The sequence below is a fragment of the Chionomys nivalis genome, chromosome 26, assembly GCF_950005125.1.
Source record: "Chionomys nivalis chromosome 26, mChiNiv1.1, whole genome shotgun sequence".
Taxonomy (NCBI): domain Eukaryota; kingdom Metazoa; phylum Chordata; class Mammalia; order Rodentia; family Cricetidae; genus Chionomys; species Chionomys nivalis.
In genome coordinates this window covers 7880803-7900638 of record NC_080111.1, presented here as the reverse complement: position 1 = coordinate 7900638, position 19836 = coordinate 7880803, and the positions used below count along the sequence as shown (strand labels likewise).

The 19836-nt window shown below is 36.9% G+C and overlaps 1 protein-coding gene across 2 annotated transcripts in view; it reads left to right on the top strand.

The window, feature by feature from the left end:
* Gls (glutaminase) overlaps window positions 1-19836 on the top strand; it is a 65298-nt gene that overhangs the window by 24134 nt on the left and 21328 nt on the right. The window contains exons 7-15 of one of the 2 annotated variants that reach the window (XM_057758819.1): window positions 493-551; window positions 7981-8013; window positions 8099-8157; window positions 8971-9037; window positions 9563-9613; window positions 12056-12232; window positions 14277-14408; window positions 15717-15809; window positions 16919-19292. In XM_057758819.1, the coding sequence (XP_057614802.1) occupies window positions 493-551; window positions 7981-8013; window positions 8099-8157; window positions 8971-9037; window positions 9563-9613; window positions 12056-12232; window positions 14277-14408; window positions 15717-15809; window positions 16919-17065 (818 nt within the window). In that variant the 3' untranslated portion in view covers window positions 17066-19292. Of the gene's footprint in view, window positions 1-492; window positions 552-7980; window positions 8014-8098; window positions 8158-8970; window positions 9038-9562; window positions 9614-12055; window positions 12233-14276; window positions 14409-15716; window positions 15810-16918; window positions 19293-19836 lie in introns of those variants that run through there. The other variant, XM_057758818.1, reaches the window with a different exon arrangement.

Below are 19836 nucleotides of genomic sequence, written 5' to 3'. Positions count from 1 at the left end.
TATCCTTTACTACCAGGAAGTGTTGAAGGTACAGAGGAGTAAAATGAGTATAGTTGTATATTTGGGCGTTTTACTAGTGTTTGTATTGTTCTTCAGTGGATATACACACATGCATACATATACATGTGCATAAATACAAGAACCTTTTTAAACAGTAAAATTGGAATCATATCAGATGGGCTTTTTCAAGATTATTTGTAATATAAAAGTTCATTAGGGTCAGCTGCATGTATGCATTTTGTGAGCTTTAACAGTAACTGAGATATATTCAGTCATTAGAACTCTGAGATAAAGGTTGAGGCTGAAATGGCAGGGTTAAAAAATTTGGATGTGCTTTATACTTTACTTTTTACAACTGCTGTGTGGATCCTAGGTGTGAACAACTGGTTTAAATGTACCTTGCTCCAAACAGTCCTCCTGCAGAAAAGTACATGTGCATCCGAGGAAGCGGTGCCACATATCTGAAACAGTGCTGTTGCTTTATGTTTTCAGATAAACCACACAACCCTATGGTAAATGCTGGCGCCATCGTTGTCACTTCACTGATAAAGGTAAGATGTCGACCTTTCCTTTTAACCTAGTCAGAGGTTTTAATAACTAAGGAATAAATATGTATTTTGGATTGTTTGTGTAGGACTATGATACATTTTCCTTGGTATTAATAAAATAGTCTTGTTATATTGGGTTAGGGTTATCAGTCCGTGTCCTCCCTCCTCCCCCCCCCCCCCGTGATGTCATTTCAAGGATAAAATGAAAACCATTGGACTCACAATGAATCCCAACCATTGGTTCACTTCTCCGTATAAAGCTTTTGGTCAATAGGCACTGAGCTGTTTTTTTTTTTAAGGTTTTTAATCTTTTTTTTTTCTCTTTGCTTTTAGAAAGAGTAAATTTTTTTTCTAGAAAAAAGCATTTTTCTGTATAATATTTTTATTAAATGCTGGAGAAAATGTTCTAATTTTTGTTTAAGATAAAATATATTTATTATATTAAAAGAAGTAAATTATTTTTATCCTCAAGCTGGGATTGCAATTTTCATTTAAATTTGTTTCATTTGTTTTACTTTTATCATGTCATAAGTAAAAGAAATAAGGCTTCTTCCAATTATTACATTACTTATGTTTTTATCATGTCATAAGTAAAAGAAATAAGGCTTCTTCCAATTATTACATTACTTATGTTTTTGTGTTTGCATTGTATGTGACTTTTTATGTTAGTGTTTGTATTGCTTCAGTAATTGGAAGCTAATGTTTTGAAATAAGTATTTCAAAATGGTTCTGTTGTGTGATAGACTTTTATATTTATCACACAATTTCAAACACGCCCCCCTTTTTATTTTTAATTTCTATTTGTGTTACTTATTAAAATGAATTTTGTGTTTGGGACACTTATGTTCCTCAGTAAATTTGTGCCTGTCTATTTCAGGTTAGAATAAAACATAACTCATGGACTTGTACATGGATACTATAGATGGGGTACTGTGGATGCAAACAAAATGCTAAAGGATAAATTACAGGCGTAGCCCAGTCCTCAGGAGCTCATCCAGCTATAGTAGAAGCCCTGCATTAACTCAGTGAGGTTTAAAGCAGAAGCTGCTCTCTTAAAAATATGTTCTTTTACAGCGATATTTTATAAGCATTGGCCCACTTGGCTCTAAGTAGATTTTATAGCCAAATATCTTTTAATGTAGCTAGTTTGAGTTGAGTTTCTGCTCTCCAGTTATCCTGAGGTGAAAATTATTGTAGAACATAGCAGTGCAGTTATGTAGAAGGCACAGTGTGCTTAGGTGTCCTTAGGTAAACATATACGTACACAAGTGGGCCTTTGTCGCTGAATCCAGTAAATGTCCAGAGTCGACAGGATCGCATTTATTTCAGTGGTCCCACTGACTTTCCTGAAGATGATTCATGGGTCTCACCCCAAAGACTGCAGTGCAGGGGCTGTCGTGCTGAGGACTCCTCAGTTACATGTGACTTAGAGGTAGCCCGGCAGAATTGAGATGAGATCCTGCTGTAGGAAGTGAGGTTAGCATGGCACACCAGTAGGATCTCTTAGAGGACGCTTGTGAAATGATTCACAGAACGTCTTCTTCACTGCATGCAGTTCAACCCCTTTTGTTTCATGACTGTGGGCTGAGTCAAGTGCACTGACATGCCGCATGCGGGAAGTGCATGTCTGGTCACACCACACCGTCACCTCATTAGTCTCACTTCCCATGGTATGTCATGTGTCATAGACCACGTCGGTCCAAGTTAGTGTGAGCGTTTAGGAGCAGTAAAGAGCACACACAACATAAGTTGGGTCAGGGCCCAGCAGTAAAGAAAAGTTGTCTTGTATTTGTGACTTTGGTCAGTTTTAAACTTGTAAAATTTAAATCTACCAGAAAAGTTGGCAGTTCATATTTAAACTCATTATCTTTGAGTCTTTGTTTTCACACTATGTTTCACAAGTATTTTTTTTAACTGAACATAATGTAAATCTTAAAGGTATAAGCTTAATACAGCTGTAAAACTGCCCTAAAAAGAAGACATTCCTTAGGATAAAGAAAGAATTGTTTGGTTAGGTATGCAGCCTCTGTATGATTATGTATTTTTATAAAATGGTAATGGTGTGAAGTTGAATTAACAAAACCTAGCCAAACAGCCCAGTCGTCTTACTTACAGGAAATGGACGCTGGATGGATTGTGTCACCAGTGGAATCTGGTTTGTGTTCTATTATGTATTAGCATTTACTGTGCCATATTTAACGTGGGGGGTTGCCTTTCCACTTAATGGTGTCTTTGACTTTAGCAGTTTTGAAAGCAGAAACGCTGCGTTATTTTAACTTGTACAAAAGCTGCATCTATTTTTTTAAATAGTTATACATAGCCATCATGTAGACACTAGTTGGTGCCTGCTCTCTGATGGCAAACATGCTCCTTCCGGGGAGCTTGAACTTGCATGCCTAAAGCAGGTCTCGTTCCGCAGCTGTCGGGTGCAGCCGTTTTCTGCTCTTTACTTGACCTTAAGACTGTTTGCTTTGTTTTTTTCATTCAAAGTTCGGGGCTTTGTTATGGTACCATTGCAACAAATCTCATGTTGTATCCCTCCAAAAAAGTAGAGTCTTTAGTGAGACTCTTTATTTCATAATTTTGTAGTATTGATATTTTTTCCTTGTAGGGTTGGTGGTGATCCTCAGGAAATGGGGGAAGAGGCAGAGCAAATGTTCAAAAGGATTAGCAGATTGTGGAAAAAGGAGGATTTGGACAGAAGGAACCTGTTGCATTAATTCTTAACCACTAAGCTTATAGGAAAACTCCAATATTTAAAATTTTAAACAAAGCTATATAGGTAAATACCTTTTTAAAAACAAATGTAATTTTACACTTAAAATGCACATGATTACAAAGACATAAGGGTTATTCTTACTTGCTTTTCTCCTATAGTAGCTGCTACGTTTAAGGGAATACTTTGTAACAATCTGTTTAACTATCTCATGATGATAATGTGTGATTGTGTGGTTTAAAGGAAAGAATAAGAACAAGAGGGGTAGTTATGTTTAGATGAAAAGACATGTCTCTCGTGTTTTTGTTTTTCAGTGATAAAAACGACCTAGGTTTATCTTAAAAGTTAAAGTCTGATGCCTTGAATATTGGGGTAGGAAACTCAGGACAACATACTATAAAATGATGGCACTATTGCATTTTGAGTTTAGAAATTTGGTAAGCTAAGTGATTTTCTAAATTTATGTCTCTTCTAGTGGTTGTTTCTAAGTTTCACCACTTGAAAAAGTTTGTGTGTTCCCTCAACTCCCGTTTTGGGAAGCAGCCATTTTTTAATTAAAACATTAAAGATTTTAAAGTGTTGCTCTGTAAAACCTCAAGACAAATCTAATTCGTCTCTGCTGTCTTCTGTTTGTCACACTGGCTGTATTCCAGCAGATTTCCTAGTCAACTTACCCCTCAGCTCGTATAGTGCAAGGTGCCCTGGGCTTGGTATATTTACAACACAGGAGTTTAGTACTTTATTTACTTGACATTTATATTAGTAGACAAATTTGAGGGGGTTTTTCTTTTTTTTTTAAATGGAAGGTAGAGTTTGTTTTTTTCCAGCCGAGTTAATCGAGCTGTTCAAAAGAGATAAAAATGCTGTATCAGCAGGGCACAGAGGTACTACTTGTCTTTATCCCCATGCCTGAAGCAAAAGCAGGTGGATAGCTGTGGATTTGATGTCAGCTTTGTGTAGATCATGCGTTCTAGGCCAGCCGGAGGTAGGTAGGGCCCTGTCTCCAAAAAGCACTAGAACCCAGATATAGAACAGTTACTTTTTATTCTTAATACTAATTTGTAGTTTAGTGCTGTTTAGTTTCAGAAGATTCCTCTGTGACGAGATCAAACCAAGACTTTTATAAAATCATTTTCCATTGCCTCCCTCTGCTTCTTTTGTGATCTCTAATATTTAATTGACTTGCATGCCCACTCTTTATGACTACATTGCATAATAATTGGCTAACATGTTGGCTGTTTAATGAAACATTTTTTAGTGTTGCCAAGTATATTTGTTGTTGTACAGTTAGTTATATGAATTCATTCATGAACATATTATAAAATCAGGTGTAAAATTCCTCCCAACATAGTTACATTAATTCTTTCAGTTTATGTTTTGTGATGCTGGGTATCAGACATATATTGTGGGTCGAGCGTGGTACCCGGAGCCGCCACCCTAGCACTTGCATTAGTTACAATAGGCAGAGTTAAGGCTCCATCACCTTTGTTAAATTTCCACTTACACTTTCCTTAAAGAGACATACATTTTATAGCTTATTATATACTTTTTATACAAGATAAATTTTTATAATATTCTAGCGTTAATCTTTTTATTCTTTTTATTCTCAAACATGGTTTGCTTTTGAACATCATTTAATAGATAGATTAGAATTTTAAACTGTATTTTGCCCAGTTTAATTTCTTAAAGGCTCTACATTTCTGTGAACATTTTCAGAATTCAAACAGCACAGTATGTAGCAGTGCTTGTACTGTGGACGCCATGCCGGGGTAGCTACATCCCTGGCGCCATGCCGGGGTAGCTACATCCCTGGCGCCATGCCGGGGTAGCTACATCCCTGGCGCCATGCTGGGGTTAAGGGCAAGGAGCGCTGGTAGTTGAAGAACTTCTCCTTCCATATGTGTTTCCTATGTGCCCCTCCTAAAATACTTTGCTTTTGGTTTGGATAGTCCATTTTCCAGAAGAAAGGCCATCTCATGTTGTCCATACTTGTTACAGTTCACTGCTCTATGGTAAAAGTCTTGGTTGCTAATGAGGCAATACTTTAAAGTACTGAAGTTAGTAATACTGAGCCTGTGAATTAAAGTAATGCCTGGTAAGAATTGTTATTACCAATAACCCTATTCTAGGTCGTTTCCTTGTTTAGTTAACAAAATTGAAATAAGACTTAAGCAGGTTGAGCTTAGGTACAGTATTGATTGCTGTGTGATAAGATCCCAGTTGGTGGAGGAGGGAGTAATAGTTTGCTGTAACAAAACCTTGTTCCGCGTCAGTCTGCTCATTGACTATGCGAAAGGGCCTTGCCGTCTGGATAAGCGCCTAGTGTGAGAACTCTCTCAGGGTTCTGTCAGTAGAAATGATCAGTTGGCATATGAACCACAGATCAGTTATGATTTTGAAGACAAAAGAAAATGCCCTACAAGATAATCATACAAATTGTGCAAGAAGATTAGAAAATCGACATCTTTCAAACATATCACTATGACAAACTCACTCATGAACATCACCTGCTCCAGTTTTACAGTCGCTGTTCCTCCTCTCCTCAGATGACCACACTGTAGCAAACCTGATGGTCCTTTTTCAGTTTTTCTTTTCTTCGGCAAAGCATGTACTCTCTTTTGTTTTGTGTATGTTTTTTTTTCCCAAGAGCTTTGCACAAAAGCTTTTTACTCAGCACTTCAGTATTACAATTAGCTCCCATCCATCCGATCTATTCATCTGGTACATGAAATCTTTCCAAGAGATGTGGGGACACTTAGACTGTAAGGATTCAGAAAGTCAAACACCATTTCCAGGGGAGATAGAAGAGCAAACATCATTAATCAAATACCTTTACATATAAATAGGAGGTACTCTTTAGTCCATGTGATCATTCAGTATTTTATTATTTCCTGCTTACATAAATCTGCTTAGAACATTTCAGATACCTATTAAAAACATTATTTAATAATGGAATCTGAATGTAACAAATAATACAGTAAAGGTTAGATATTTCCTTTTTCGTTTTTTTTTTGTTTTTGTATTTCGAGACAGTTGTTTCTCTGTGTGTATTCCTGGCTGTCCTGGAACTCCTTCTGTAGACCAGGCTGGCCTTGAACCCAGAGAGATACATCTGCCTCTGGCTCTTGCTCTTGAGTGTTGGAATTGAAGGCATGCTAAGTTGTTTCTTAACAATTTAAAAGCAAAATTCAACTTTTAGAAACCATAAAATAAACCAAGTATGTGACCAAGTCTAGGGTTGAAATGTTAAACTTTATAATTCAATGAAGAAAACTTACATTAATTTTGCAGGGTAGCTCAGGTCTGAGAATGGAAGTTCAATGTAACCTGTTTATTTTATACTGATTAGTTGTGTATCCAGTGATGATCCATGTGACAACACAGTTGTGCTTTTTTGTGTGCTTTCTCTAAGGTTAAAAAGGTTTTCGTGGCTTAAATGTTGTTACATATTTTACAGCATTAGGATCTATGGAATATTTTGACAACTGCAACAGTTCAATGAAGTTGGTAATTTCTTCTTTTAATTATTTTTCATTGAACAGCTTTGGAGTTACATGTCTACATTTTAGATTCTGGTATAAGAAAACTTTTAAAATGTCAGGATGCTTTAGAGAAAATATATAACCCCTCTTACAACAAAAGGGTTATAATATAGCTGTCATTAAGTTATTTTTGCATTATTTAAGTTTGGTTAATGTCTAATTTTGATGACACACTCTCGTGTTTCTTTCTGTTGCTGATTATGTACATGTGATTGTACTTTCTAAACAGCTTGATTTGAAGGGTTTTACATATTTACCAGTCATAAGTAGACTTCCCATAGGGAGAATGGAACTGGTTTTGTTCAGTAGATGACACTCTGGAACAAACTCTCTGTAACAACATCGTAAATAATGCTTCGGAACCTTGAGGGTAGATTCTTAACAAATTGCTTTTTAAAATGGTTGTCAAATTATCTGAATCCTGTTTTAGAGATTAGTGATGTATTGTTTCTGTTGGGTGCACATCACCAATCAATACGTTTGATTTCAGATCTTCAGCTTACTGCTTTGTAAACTTCGCCGAGGTAAAATGAAACCATTTGGCTACTTGAACTGATCTACATTGCACAGGCGTTTTCCTAATAACATTTGTGCCAGATAACGCGTCAGAGCTAGAAGTAATGAAGCAATACATCTTCCTCACTCTGAACTGGCTTAATGTTAAATGAAATTATTAGAAGTGAGAGTCACTGAGTCGAGCTCTCCCCGTGCTCGTAGACTGTAGTCAGCATTTGCTTATAGCAGCACTAGAAAAGATCAGTCGGGTGTAACTTCGCTTTTAAAAAATACATTGTTGTTAATTGAAAATCATGCTTTCTATATTACTAATTATGTTTTAAGGGCGAAATTTTAAAACTTTTTGAAACAGAAATTAACATTTTAGCAAACCATGTGCTGTTATGAAAGATAAGGGGTCCCAGGGTTATTTGTATTCTCTAGCTCTGAGATTAGTAAATATGTTTTTAAAATATATATTCCCTTTGTAAATTTTGAGTTTTTTCAACATTGGGTGTTGACGTGTACAGAAGTTGAGTACTGTTGTTGTAGAGGGTTTCCTAGATGTGAGACAATGTGCAGTGCCTTGAGTGCCATGTAGCGAGGGATGTGTATTGTGTTAGCTCCGTGCTCAGCTCCGCAGTGTCGTGGTAACGTGTTTGCCTTTGTTTCCTTGCAGCAAGGAGTAAATAATGCTGAGAAGTTTGACTATGTAAGTACAATACAGAATCATGCTTTTGCATTACATCCCTCAAGTATTTAATTCTGGTTACTAATACTCCTAATTTGGTTTATAGGTGATGCAGTTTTTGAATAAGATGGCTGGTAATGAATATGTTGGATTCAGTAATGCAACGTGAGTCTAATTTGTTACTTGGGCTTTTACAGTTGGTCAGACTTCTTTAAATGCACCTGATAATTAGACTGTAGAATTTTATTTTCAGTACTATTTTACTTTTTATATATACACATATTCAAGCACACATACACATGTATGTAGGTACATGCACATGGTCTCCTTATGGCTCTAGAACTTACTTCAACCAATAGTTAATTACTTAGCATTTGGTCATTAGAGGTAGTTAGTCAGGTCTAAATTACCTGAAAGAAACATTTAAAAGGCTTAGAAGCCACAGACAAACCTTAGGCGGTTCTCAGAATCCTGTGGAAGAGGGGGAGGAAGGATTATAAGTGCAGAGGGGTCCCATAAGAAAACCATAGAATCAACTAACCTGGGCTCCTAGGGGCTCCCAGAGAGCTTGCGTGGGACTGACCTGTGTCTTCTGCACATAGGTTAGAGTTGTGTGGCTGGGTCTTCTTATGGGGCTTCCCTAACGGGGAGCAGGCACAGTCTCTTGACTCTCTGTTACCTCCTTCTGGGTTGCCTCAACTAAATTCAATAGGAGAGGAAGTGCCTAGTTTTACTGCAACTAGCTATGCCCTGGCTGGCTGATATACATGGGGTGTCTTCCCTTCTCTGAAGAGAAAGGAAAAATTGGGTGGGGAGGTGTTGGGGGAGGAGAACCGACCATCCAACTACCAGGACCCAGGACAATTTGGAGGTGGGGGGAGGGAGATTGGAAATAGTTTCTCTGGCAGACCTGCAGCTCCAGGCTGCTCTTGATCTCAGAGAAGAAATCATAAAGTTAAGTACATTTTTTTCTTTTAGGTTTCAGTCTGAACGAGAAAGTGGAGACCGAAATTTCGCAATTGGATATTACTTAAAAGAAAAGAAGGTTTTTAAATTTTTGTTTCTATTCAAGGATATTTTTGTGTAATAAAATGACATCTAAGAACTTAGCAGTAGCCTTTAATGGTTTAAAGTGAAAAGTTTTGAAAAAGCCCTTTTGAATTCTCACTTGATAGCAGATTACTCATGCTACTATTAAATTGATTTTATGTGTCTGGTAGTATTCAAGTACTTGATTGACAGTGTTAGTATGAATTCTCATCGAAGTTTGCTGCATTTTATTTCTGAAGTGCAGTGTCTGACTAGTGCTGATAAACCGTGTTTTGTTTTTTAAAGAACTTTAAGAGACTGATTCAGTATGATGATAAATTACAATTACTTAATCTTTGTCTCTTAAAATAGAATTTAGGAATTTATATAACATGGTATAGCTTTTCTTTATATATATATTCTATAGACTATACTTTTATGCAAACTGAAATATTTTATATATCTTAAACTTAACACTGATGTATTTTTTTGTTTGCCTGAGTTTTCATTGCTTTTCTGTATTTGAATTTGCTTTTTTCAGTGTTTTCCGGAAGGCACAGACATGGTTGGGATACTAGATTTTTATTTCCAGGTAATTGATTGTATAATTTATCTTTGTAAATAGATGTATCACGTTTTACAAAATGTGATGTCTTAGAAACACTGACTCTAGGCCATGAGAAAATAAATTTCATGTCATGAAAGGCTGTTTAATGTCGTGTGCTAAAGACCCACACATGGGAATGGAGCAAGGAGAACAGTGTAGACATACATGCAGATCAAAGGGGGGGGGATCCAGAAACTCATTCCCTGCTCTGCTCTCCTAGTGTTTATTTTGCGTACGAAAATCTATTTGGCTTTTAGAGGGCTTCTGTCAGTATTTTAAAATGTCACTCTTCTGTGCTGTCTTACTTTCTGCTCTCACTGTCTTTTGATCCTGATTTAATTGGAGCTGAGGATTGTTCTTCATATCTGTGTTGTGTCGCGTCAGCGTCGCACACACATCTTCTGTGGTACAGATGTCAGTTTAGTGGAGCCTTTGAACCCCTCCCTCCCCGTGTATTCTTGCATAGTAAAGTTGTAATGGGAACACGCATAGACTAGGCTTTGTAAATTTCTATCTATTTTGTATTTGACTTACGAAGGCACTTTGGATTCTAACCTTCTGGTATCCTTATAAGATGTTTACGGGAGGTTGGTAATGAAGTTTGATGGAAGTACAGGTCCTAGATATCTGTTTACTCTGTGAAAGCTGTATTGGGAATTTGATCTTTCCATGTAAAATTTAATTCAGTAATGACCTATTTGGGTACTGAGCCCTCTTTCATCCACCAGCAAGTACAGCATTGAACATAGCATGAGATGTGTGTGATTCCTTGAAACGATCATTTGAAAATAATGTCAGTTTTATTCTAGCCAATAAAACATTAATTGTCGCTCACCGTGCCCCTTGTCTGCGCTCGGTGCGCTATTACCCAGTTCACAAGCTTCGGGCAAAGGGCTGGAGGTTAAAATACACAGACACACACAGACAGAGAGACAGCGACACGGGTCATCCTTGAATTGTCCAAGAATGTCCCCTTTATTGTGTTCAGGGGCAGATTATATAGAGATAGCAACGTCCCAACCACACTCACCAGAAACCACTCTCCTGCCATCAGGAACTCCTGAAGGTCTTGTGCTCAGAGCAGCTGTAGGCACTCAGATCAGGGGATTACAAGAAATTCAGGGTCTGGGGTCTCACTGCTTCCAAAAGTTAATTTTGTCTATTACAGTTTGAGAATCTATTGTGAAATTTTGATTCTTTAGTGCAGGAAGAAATTAAGAGATAATCATAGAGGTACTCTTTTCTATGGAGAACTGAATTTTACTAAGTGAGCATCAAGCTATTAAGAAATTGTTCTTAAATTTGGCATTGTCCAGTTAGGAGACTATTATTTATGATAAACAGAATTTGGTTAATACTGAGTATGAATTAGGAAATGATTAAGGGAATTTATGTTTTGTTTTTGTAAGCATTTCCCTACTTAGGCAATGATAATGGGAATTTAAATCCTCCACTGTGAGCAAAATTCTGATTAAGTATAAACTAGGAAATGGTCGTGGGAGTTTAAATTTTATTTCTGAAAGTGTTTCCCTACTCAAGCAATAATACTGGGATTCTCCTTCCTCTCTGTTTTGAGATGGGGTCTGGCTGGCCTGGAACTCACAGTGTAGACCAGGCTGGCCTCCAGCTCACAGAGATCTGCTCAGTTCTGGTATTAAAGGTGTGTACAAACATACCTGGCTAAATCTGAATTCTTTTTAGAAAGCATTTTTCTACTAAGTCTTTGCTCAGTGGGCCACTGTAACTCGATTCTGTAGTTAGGGAAATTAGCCTTCTCCGCTTCCATCCAGTTTTGGTTGCTGGTAATTAAAAATAAAATGTGGAGGGGCTGGAGAGATGGCTCAGAGGTTAAGAGCATTGCCTGCTCTTCCAAAGGTTCTGAGTTCAATTCCCAGCAACCACATGGTGGCTCACAACCATCTGTAATGGGGTCTGGTGCCCTCTTCTGGCCTGCAGGCATACACACAGACAGAATATTGTATACATAATAAATAAATAAATATTTAAAAAAAATAAAATAAAATAAAATGTGGAGAAACATTATTTAAGGTTTAGAGGTAAATTTGGGTTTGTGAGGTAAGTTGTTAATAACGTTGATGTTATATTTCAGTGCTGGGATCAAACTCTGCGTGGTTAATATGGAAGGCGCATGTCCTCCTGCTGAGTCCACCCTCGGCTTTCATTTTTGTTATTTTGATGGCATTTGCAGTGTCATAAATTTGGAGAACTCTGAATAAATCTTAAAACGACTAGAACTTGGGTCAGTTGAAATCTTAGAAATGGCTTCAAGTTAGAGTAAAATCATCCCTTTTGAAGCCGTATTTCAGATTTGTAGGCAATATCAGATAAAATGGCTTATCATAGAAGGCAGGTGAGATAAAGTACTGTGAACTAAATTTTTATAACTCGGCTTTTTCTTTGTTTTAGCTGTGCTCCATTGAAGTGACATGTGAGTCAGCCAGTGTGATGGCCGCAACACTGGCTAATGGCGGGTTCTGCCCGATTACTGGCGAAAGAGTCCTCAGTCCCGAGGCCGTTCGGAATACACTGAGTCTGATGCATTCCTGTGGCATGTATGATTTCTCAGGGCAGTTTGCATTCCATGTAAGTAATTGCTGATTAGTTTTCTCTTGCAAGGAACTAGTCTAGACTGGTGCTTTTAAAAATGCAGTTTGAACTTTGCTTCTAAAGCTGTTTTATTTCTGGAGAGAGGCTTGTTTCCAAAGTTAATTGGTTACACATGAGTAAGAAGTAAGTTAACTAGTATGCGAGATGTCCTTAAGAATCCACTCACTTTAGATGTGCTCTGAAGGCATCCACTATACAAGGTTAGTCCAGACTTGCTGTGGGCTCCTTGCTGATGCTTGGCGTTAGGGTGGTTGTACCTCAAGAAGTCCTAAACTCAGGAAATGCACATGCAAAGCCTGAGTCCTTGCTTAAGAGTGTGAAAAGTAAACCTTGAAATGTTTTCTTTTTCTGAGACAGGTTTCTCTGTGTTTGTGTTTCTCTGTAAAAACACAAGCTTATATCATAATGCCCTTCCAAATATAGTTTTTGGAACTTTCTTCTGTTTTTAAGAAACTTGTCTTTTCCATATACTTGTGTGTGTTGGTGCGTCCACACGCCTTGGTTCCAAGACTGAACTCAGGCTGCTGTACTCAGCGTCTTGCTCCTTTACCACTCAGGGCCATTTTGCAGATCCTGCACTTTTCAAATGCAGTAAAGTAGAGAAATGCATCTCATGTTATTCATCATTCACCTTTGATCATTATCAGTCCATGACCAACCTTGTTTCATCTGTGTGCAGACTTGCTTTTTCAGTCTTGTTATACTCTAGTATGGAATTGTAAATGCATAGCACAGCATTTTAGTGCCATAAAACTTCACTGTTGCATAGGAAACAGTTAATGTTATCATTTAGCAATACTATTAAATTTAAGTACTATAAATTATGATTTATATAGTTCTACATTTTGTTTGATTTGGAAAGTAAATAATTACTTTTTTTTCATGATCTCTTTTTAACTTATTTTTACCTGAAAACATTGAGTCATTTATTCCTGTATATTTTTTTCAGAATAGATTTTCCTCTGTACCTGGTCTGTTTTCCCTTGTATTTCTTATAAACTGGCAGACCTGATCTGATTGTTTCGTTTGCTTGTCTCATTAGCTTTTACAAGATGGCTCAGTGGTACAGTTCTGTCCAGCACTTGACGTCTGACTCTTAGTAGTCCACTAATGAATGTTTCTCTGGCTATGCTGATTTGTACTTTATCTTAATTGTTCCACCATTATGCAATGATTCCATCTTGCATAATATAAATTTAAGGTTTTTGAAGAGGATTAATTATATTAATATTTCTCTATTCCTTGGCTATTTCTCTGACAATATACTATAGAAAATCTTACGAAGATGCAATTCCTCTTTTTTTTTTTTTTTTTTTTTTTTTTTTTTGGTTTTTCGAGACAGGGTTTCTCCGTAGCTTTTGGTTCCTGCCCTGGAACTAGCTCTTGTAGACCAGGCTGGCCTCGAACTCCCAGAGATCCTCCTGCCTCTGCCTCCTGAGTGCTGGGATTAAAGGCGTGCGCCACCACCGCCCGGCTTATTTTTTAATTTATGCAATACTTTTAGAAGAAACTCTTATTTAGAATCAGTATGCTTTTTTAGGATAATTAGAAACTAGGGCTCTGTAAAATATCAACATTCATAGCCCCACAGTTCAGATTCAAGTACTTTTAAGTTACATTTAGTTTACAAAATGTCTTTCAGCTTTTTCCAGTGTTGCACTATATTCCAAGGTTATTTGAACCTTATTTACTGTATCATAAATATATCTATGCAGTACTTTTAATGTAGAAGTTATTTGGGCATTCACTATTAAAATATTTTTGCATTTATTTATGTGGAAGGTGCAGGGTTGGGAATTGCTTACTTATTGGGAAGGGGAAGGGGTGGAGGTGCCCTTGCACCCTGTGGGGGTCTGAGGAAAGCCTGGAGGAGCAGTCTTCCCCTTCCACGTAGGACTCAGGGATTGAACTCAGGGTTTCAAGGTTGATCTTACTTGTGCCCTAATCGCGAAACGGTTCTCAAATGTAACTTTTGTTTATCAAAATATTTATATGAATGCTCCTTTTAAATTATTTTCAGGTTGGTCTTCCTGCAAAATCTGGAGTTGCTGGGGGTATTCTGTTAGTTGTCCCCAATGTCATGGGCATGATGTGCTGGTCTCCGCCTCTGGACAAGATGGGCAACAGTGTTAAGGGAATTCACTTCTGTCATGTAAGCACATTTTCTTAGTGCAAAGAAGGGAGGGGGGCATACAAGCTGCTGTCCAGTGTCCAGGGGATTTCCTGTCTGTGGACTAGCTCACTAGATTATGTGGACTAGCTCACTAGGTTATGTGGACTAGCTAACCAGGTTGTGTGGACTAGCTAACTAGGTTGTGTGGGCTAGCTCACTAGGTTATGCGGACTAGCTAACTAGGTTGTGTGGGCTAGCTCACTAGGTTATGCGGACTAGCTAACTAGGTTATGCGGACTAGCTAACTAGGTTGTGTGGGCTAGCTCACTAGGTTATGCGGACTAGCTAACTAGGTTGTGTGGACTAGCTAACTAGGTTGTGTGGACTAGCTAACTATGTTGTGTGGACTAGCTAACTAGGTTGTGTGGACTAGCTAACTAGGTTGTGTGGACTAGCTAACTATGTTGTGCTGGAGGTGGTTGTAGAGAGGCTGCAGGCGGCCTTTAACCCGGGCCCCATTTAATTTTCTTTTAGAGATTTTTGGTTTTATGTTTGTTTAAACAATTTCATTGTATGTGTATGGGTGTATATGTTCTGTAACTGGTGTCCCTGGAGGCTAGAAGAAGTTGTATCCCCAGAGCTGGAGTTGAAAATGGCTGTGAGCTGCCATGTGGGTGCTGGGATCAAATCTCAGTTCTCTCCTAACTACTGAGTGTTTTAATTTCCCAGATTATAATTTATTTTCAATTTTTATGAACTCAGCAATAGAGAATTAAAAATAAAATCTCTTTTAACAATTGAGTTATTAAAGCAACTTATACTGCAAATAAAAATGAATAAGCTTTAAAATTATTTGCTTTTATTTTTTAGTTTAGTGGTTGTTACCAACTATTTCTTGCTAATGTTTCAGCTTTTGTGTTTATTTTCATTTACTACTTCCTAAAGCCCTTGTTGAGTGCTGTATACTTATGGGCTTCCCAATTGAAAGACTGATTACAGTTCAGGCTTACATATTTTGCAAATCTAAAGAATGTAATTGTATTTTGGTTAAGTGATTTTAAAAGAAAAAATTTCATGGTTACACAAGTTGCCTTGATATGACTTGTTAAAAATCCTTTGTTATAGAAATTGACAATTTGAGTGACTAAGCCTTAATGTTCAGTTCTTACCCAGGAGTCAACCAGGAGTTGTTCCTTTTCCTGACCATCGGGCTGTTTGACTAGCCAGCAGCATGGTTGCTAGGAGACAGTAGTGAAGCTGCATAGTATAAGCGTAATTTGCTGGAATATGAATACACGTAGCCAGGGTAGCTGATTTCTTAACCATATTCTGTGTAACTCTTCACAGGATCTTGTTTCTCTGTGTAACTTCCATAACTATGATAATCTGAGACACTTTGCAAAGAAACTCGACCCTCGGAGGGAAGGTGGCGATCAGAGGGTAAGCCCGTCCTTTCTTCCTTCTCCTCCTTTGCTCTCTGGGACAGGGAGCAGCCTTGCCTGCTGTTACAAACAACCCCAGTCTTTCAGTTTCCTGTCTTTGCCAATTTCAAATAAATAAGGTGTTCCCGTTTTTATTTTCACTAGTACATAGATATTAAAATCATCTTTTGATATTTAAACTGGAAATGGTTAGCTTACAGCAGTGTTGGTTTCTGCTGCTTTATGTAATTGTTTTATAATTGATTATATTAAAATAAGATATTGGAAGATTTTATGTATTATTAATCCAATTTTTAAAGCCTTGTTTTTACTGTTAATATTTGTCAGTTATTGTTTGGGGTTAAGTTTAGCTCATTGTCTACTTTGTGGATGGATATGTAAATAGGAAGGTACATTAAACTTCATAACAAAAAGGCCACTGGAGATAAAACACTTTCCAGAACAGGTTTAATGATATAATGTTGATTAGAGGCAATAAGGAAGCTCTACTACCCCATGCTAAATACCCCTAAGATCTTGTGTGTTACCACTGTTTGTGGCCTCATTATGCATAATCATTTCAGATTTAGAGCTATTATTAAGATCAGGACTTGTTGGGCGGTGGTGGCGCACACCTTTAATCCCAGAACTTGGGAGGCAGAGGCAGGCGGATGTCTGTGAGTTTGAGGCCAGCCTGGTCTACAGAGAGTTCTAGGGCAGACTTCAAAGCTATAGAGAGAAACCCTGCCTCAAACCACCCCCTCCCCCAAAGATCAGGACTTTGTATCCTATATGAAGAAATATGTTAGTATATAGAAAAAGTGTATTAGAAAAGCACTTACAAGTAGTAATTTAAATGTGTGCTGAGTACATTTTTGTAAGTGCTGGCTTATGTTTGTGTTAGTTTCAGTCGAGTGGCCTTTGATACTGTCTGAGAACTTTAAAAGGCTGGCAGTGAAGGACCTTTCCTGCCAGTCAACATGAGTCACACATAACAGGATGTCAGATGGTGGTGGGTGAGCATATTGATGGATCTCAATAACCTTCGTTGAAAAATACCGTTTTGTAGCATGGACCTTTCGTCACTCGAGTGCACTAATAAATTGTGTATGTTGCTTGAACAACTAGCATTCCTTTGGACCATTGGACTATGAGAGTCTCCAGCAAGAACTTGCTTTAAAAGACACAGTGTGGAAAAAAGTGTCACCCGAGTCAAGTGAGGACACCTCTACAACTGTAGTGTATAGAATGGAGAGTCTGGGGGAGAGACGCTAAAGACATGGGCTCTAGCTGCAAAAGTTCCACTCTTACCTGGGAAACAACTTTAGGCTTTCCCCTCCTCCAAACTAAGTATTTATTTGAGTTTTTCATTGTTATCAACCTTGGGTACTGGAGCCATAAAACTTTAAAAAAAATTTTTTTTTTTTGCTTGTAATCTTTGTATAAAGAAATGACAAGATTTGTTAATTTTTAGACGAGCATTTACAAGTAAAGCAAATTTTGCTTTATTTTTTAAAACTACAAAAATGCAATTTCTTTAATTACATTAAAATTTTCACTATATAGTCAGAAAACCACATTGTTATGAGTTTTAAAACCTACATGTCTAAGTATTGATGGATTTGTTTTCTTTTCCAGTTATTTACCCTATGCTATACCCGACAGGATATTGGTCGTGACAATAATGAAATACTTCCATGCTAAATAACAAAACTAAACCGGCACAGTAATCCAAATTGTTTTATTTAAAAGAGCAGTAGATCATAAAATTAGCTTTGGTTTACCCATATGTCAGTTATAGTGATAAATTGGCTCTAAATATTTAAAATGCAGTTAAAATTTATCAAATATCTTAAAATATCTGTTTTGGTTTTGCTTTTTTGTGTTTGTTTTGTTTTGCCACTCCTCTTGTTCTGTCAGAATCCAGTGTATTAGGAGTGTTTCGGCTCACTGAAACAGTTCAGCCAAAGAATCGTAGGTGTGTAAGAACGGTGTGTGCTGTTGTTAAAAAGCTATAATGATTAGCCGCTCAGAAAAAGACAGTAAATATCTTCAAAATGGATTGTATTTTCATATTATTCATGTAATTTTTTGTTGTATTTAAGTATGGTAAATTTTGGTTTTTTTAGCTTTAGTAATTTTATTGTGTTTCATAAGTGCTAATGAATATTTCTTTTGTGATAAATTATTACATCTCATAAATTTTGTTCGTTTTGAACTTTTATTAGCATACTTATGAAATTAATTTAGTCTGAAGGTATTACATATGCAACTAAAATATTTGTTAAATCTGAATGCTTCTGTTTGTTTTAAAAATGCAATATTGAGAATCAAAACTTCTTTTCAAGAGAACTATGGGCTCCATTTATCCGATTGAGAACAATTATATGGATTATTTTTAAAATCTTAACTTGGCCAAAAAATACTAAAGTTCTATAGTATTTATTTGCATTTCTTCCTTCATCCATGTATCCTGTTTTTCTCACAATTTCAAATTTATTTTTTCAAATTCATTTTTAAACTTGTAAATTTTAGGCAACTGGTTGAGAATAAAAGCCTTACATCTTTTCAGAGTTAGGGCATATGTGCAGTAGGACAGCGCAGAAAAAAATACTTGATTGACATAGATACTAAATAGGAAGGTATAGAAAAGTCCTCGAGCGGTTTTGAGATTGGAAGCTGTGGTGTTAACAGAAGAGATTTCTCCCCAGAAGTGCTACCTAAAAACTTCAGACTAATTTAAGTACTAAGTTCTGCATTTAAATAGTCCCATGGTGAGTTTTAGAGAAGACTTTTGTTCTCTGGTGTTCAGATGCCTTTCCTAACTGGATGCCTCATAAGTCTTGCCACTGCCCCTCATGTGGACGTTCTCTATATTCAGAATTTCTGTTTCATTCAGAAGTTAGCTCTACTTTACAAAATAATTACTTTATAAAATTTTCATATCGGGTGCATATTTGTAAATTTCAAAATTCCTTTGTTAATTTGTAGCACTTCCTGTAGAAAATGCTGATAATGCTTGAATGCACATGAGGTGGAGTCAAGTCAGCTGCTGTGCTGAGGAGCACCGTTAGGAGCAAGCATTCAGCAGTGGTGTAGGAAGACACTAGAGTAAGAGGGAAGGTGTGTGTCTGCAGACCCCGACGACGGGAGGGAGCCTTGCCGGTCCCTTCAGTGTTCTCAAATAGAGTGCTTTGAGAAGTGCCAGGATTGTTGGGTTTAATTTTTCCTGCCATTATTGATTCTTGATATTCAAGCATTTACATGATAGCGTATTTTTCTTTTTGTTTTTTTGTTTTGGCCATCATTAACATTTCATTTGAAATGCATACTTCCTAAAATATTTTCTTTTTAGCATAAATGTTGTGCATTTTATCTTAGTGTTTGGATTAAAACATTTCTGTTGTTGAGCTTTTTCATTTGCTTTGTATATTTAATAATGTACCTTTATTTTCCAGTATGCCTACTTTTTGTATTGTACAATAAATTTATTTTAAGCTGATTTTATTGTTTTTTTCTTAATATATCTGTATCTGTGAAAACACCAGTGATGTGTAAGATAACAACAACAACAACAAAAAAAATCACTTGGGGTTTTAATTTAGAAAAAATTATCTTTTGTGAAGATATTGACTATTCTGAAGATTGCCTAGAAAGGAAACTAAAAATACCAGAAAGTCATTTGAGATTTCATTTTTAATGATGTATAGTAGGGAGGAATTTTCCTATTGGTTGTACTTGAATTATTTAAAGAAAGACTTGGTTGACACCCTCCCCCCTGCCCCCACACACAATCTCATAAAATTCAAAACCAGAAACACTTTTATTCTATTTGCAGGCTATTTCTGCTTCTGAGGAAGAATGCAACTAATTTTATTTGTTGTTCAAATAGTAGGGGATAACCACTGCCAAAACAATAAAGTGTTTTTTAGTCTTTGCTTAGGATAACATTGTTCTCAGCAAAATAGAATTCATGTGGTGTGGGCTGACTGTAATACAGACGTCTACCTTCAGGGGCTTTCGTTCATTCTCTCCAGTCAGTTCAG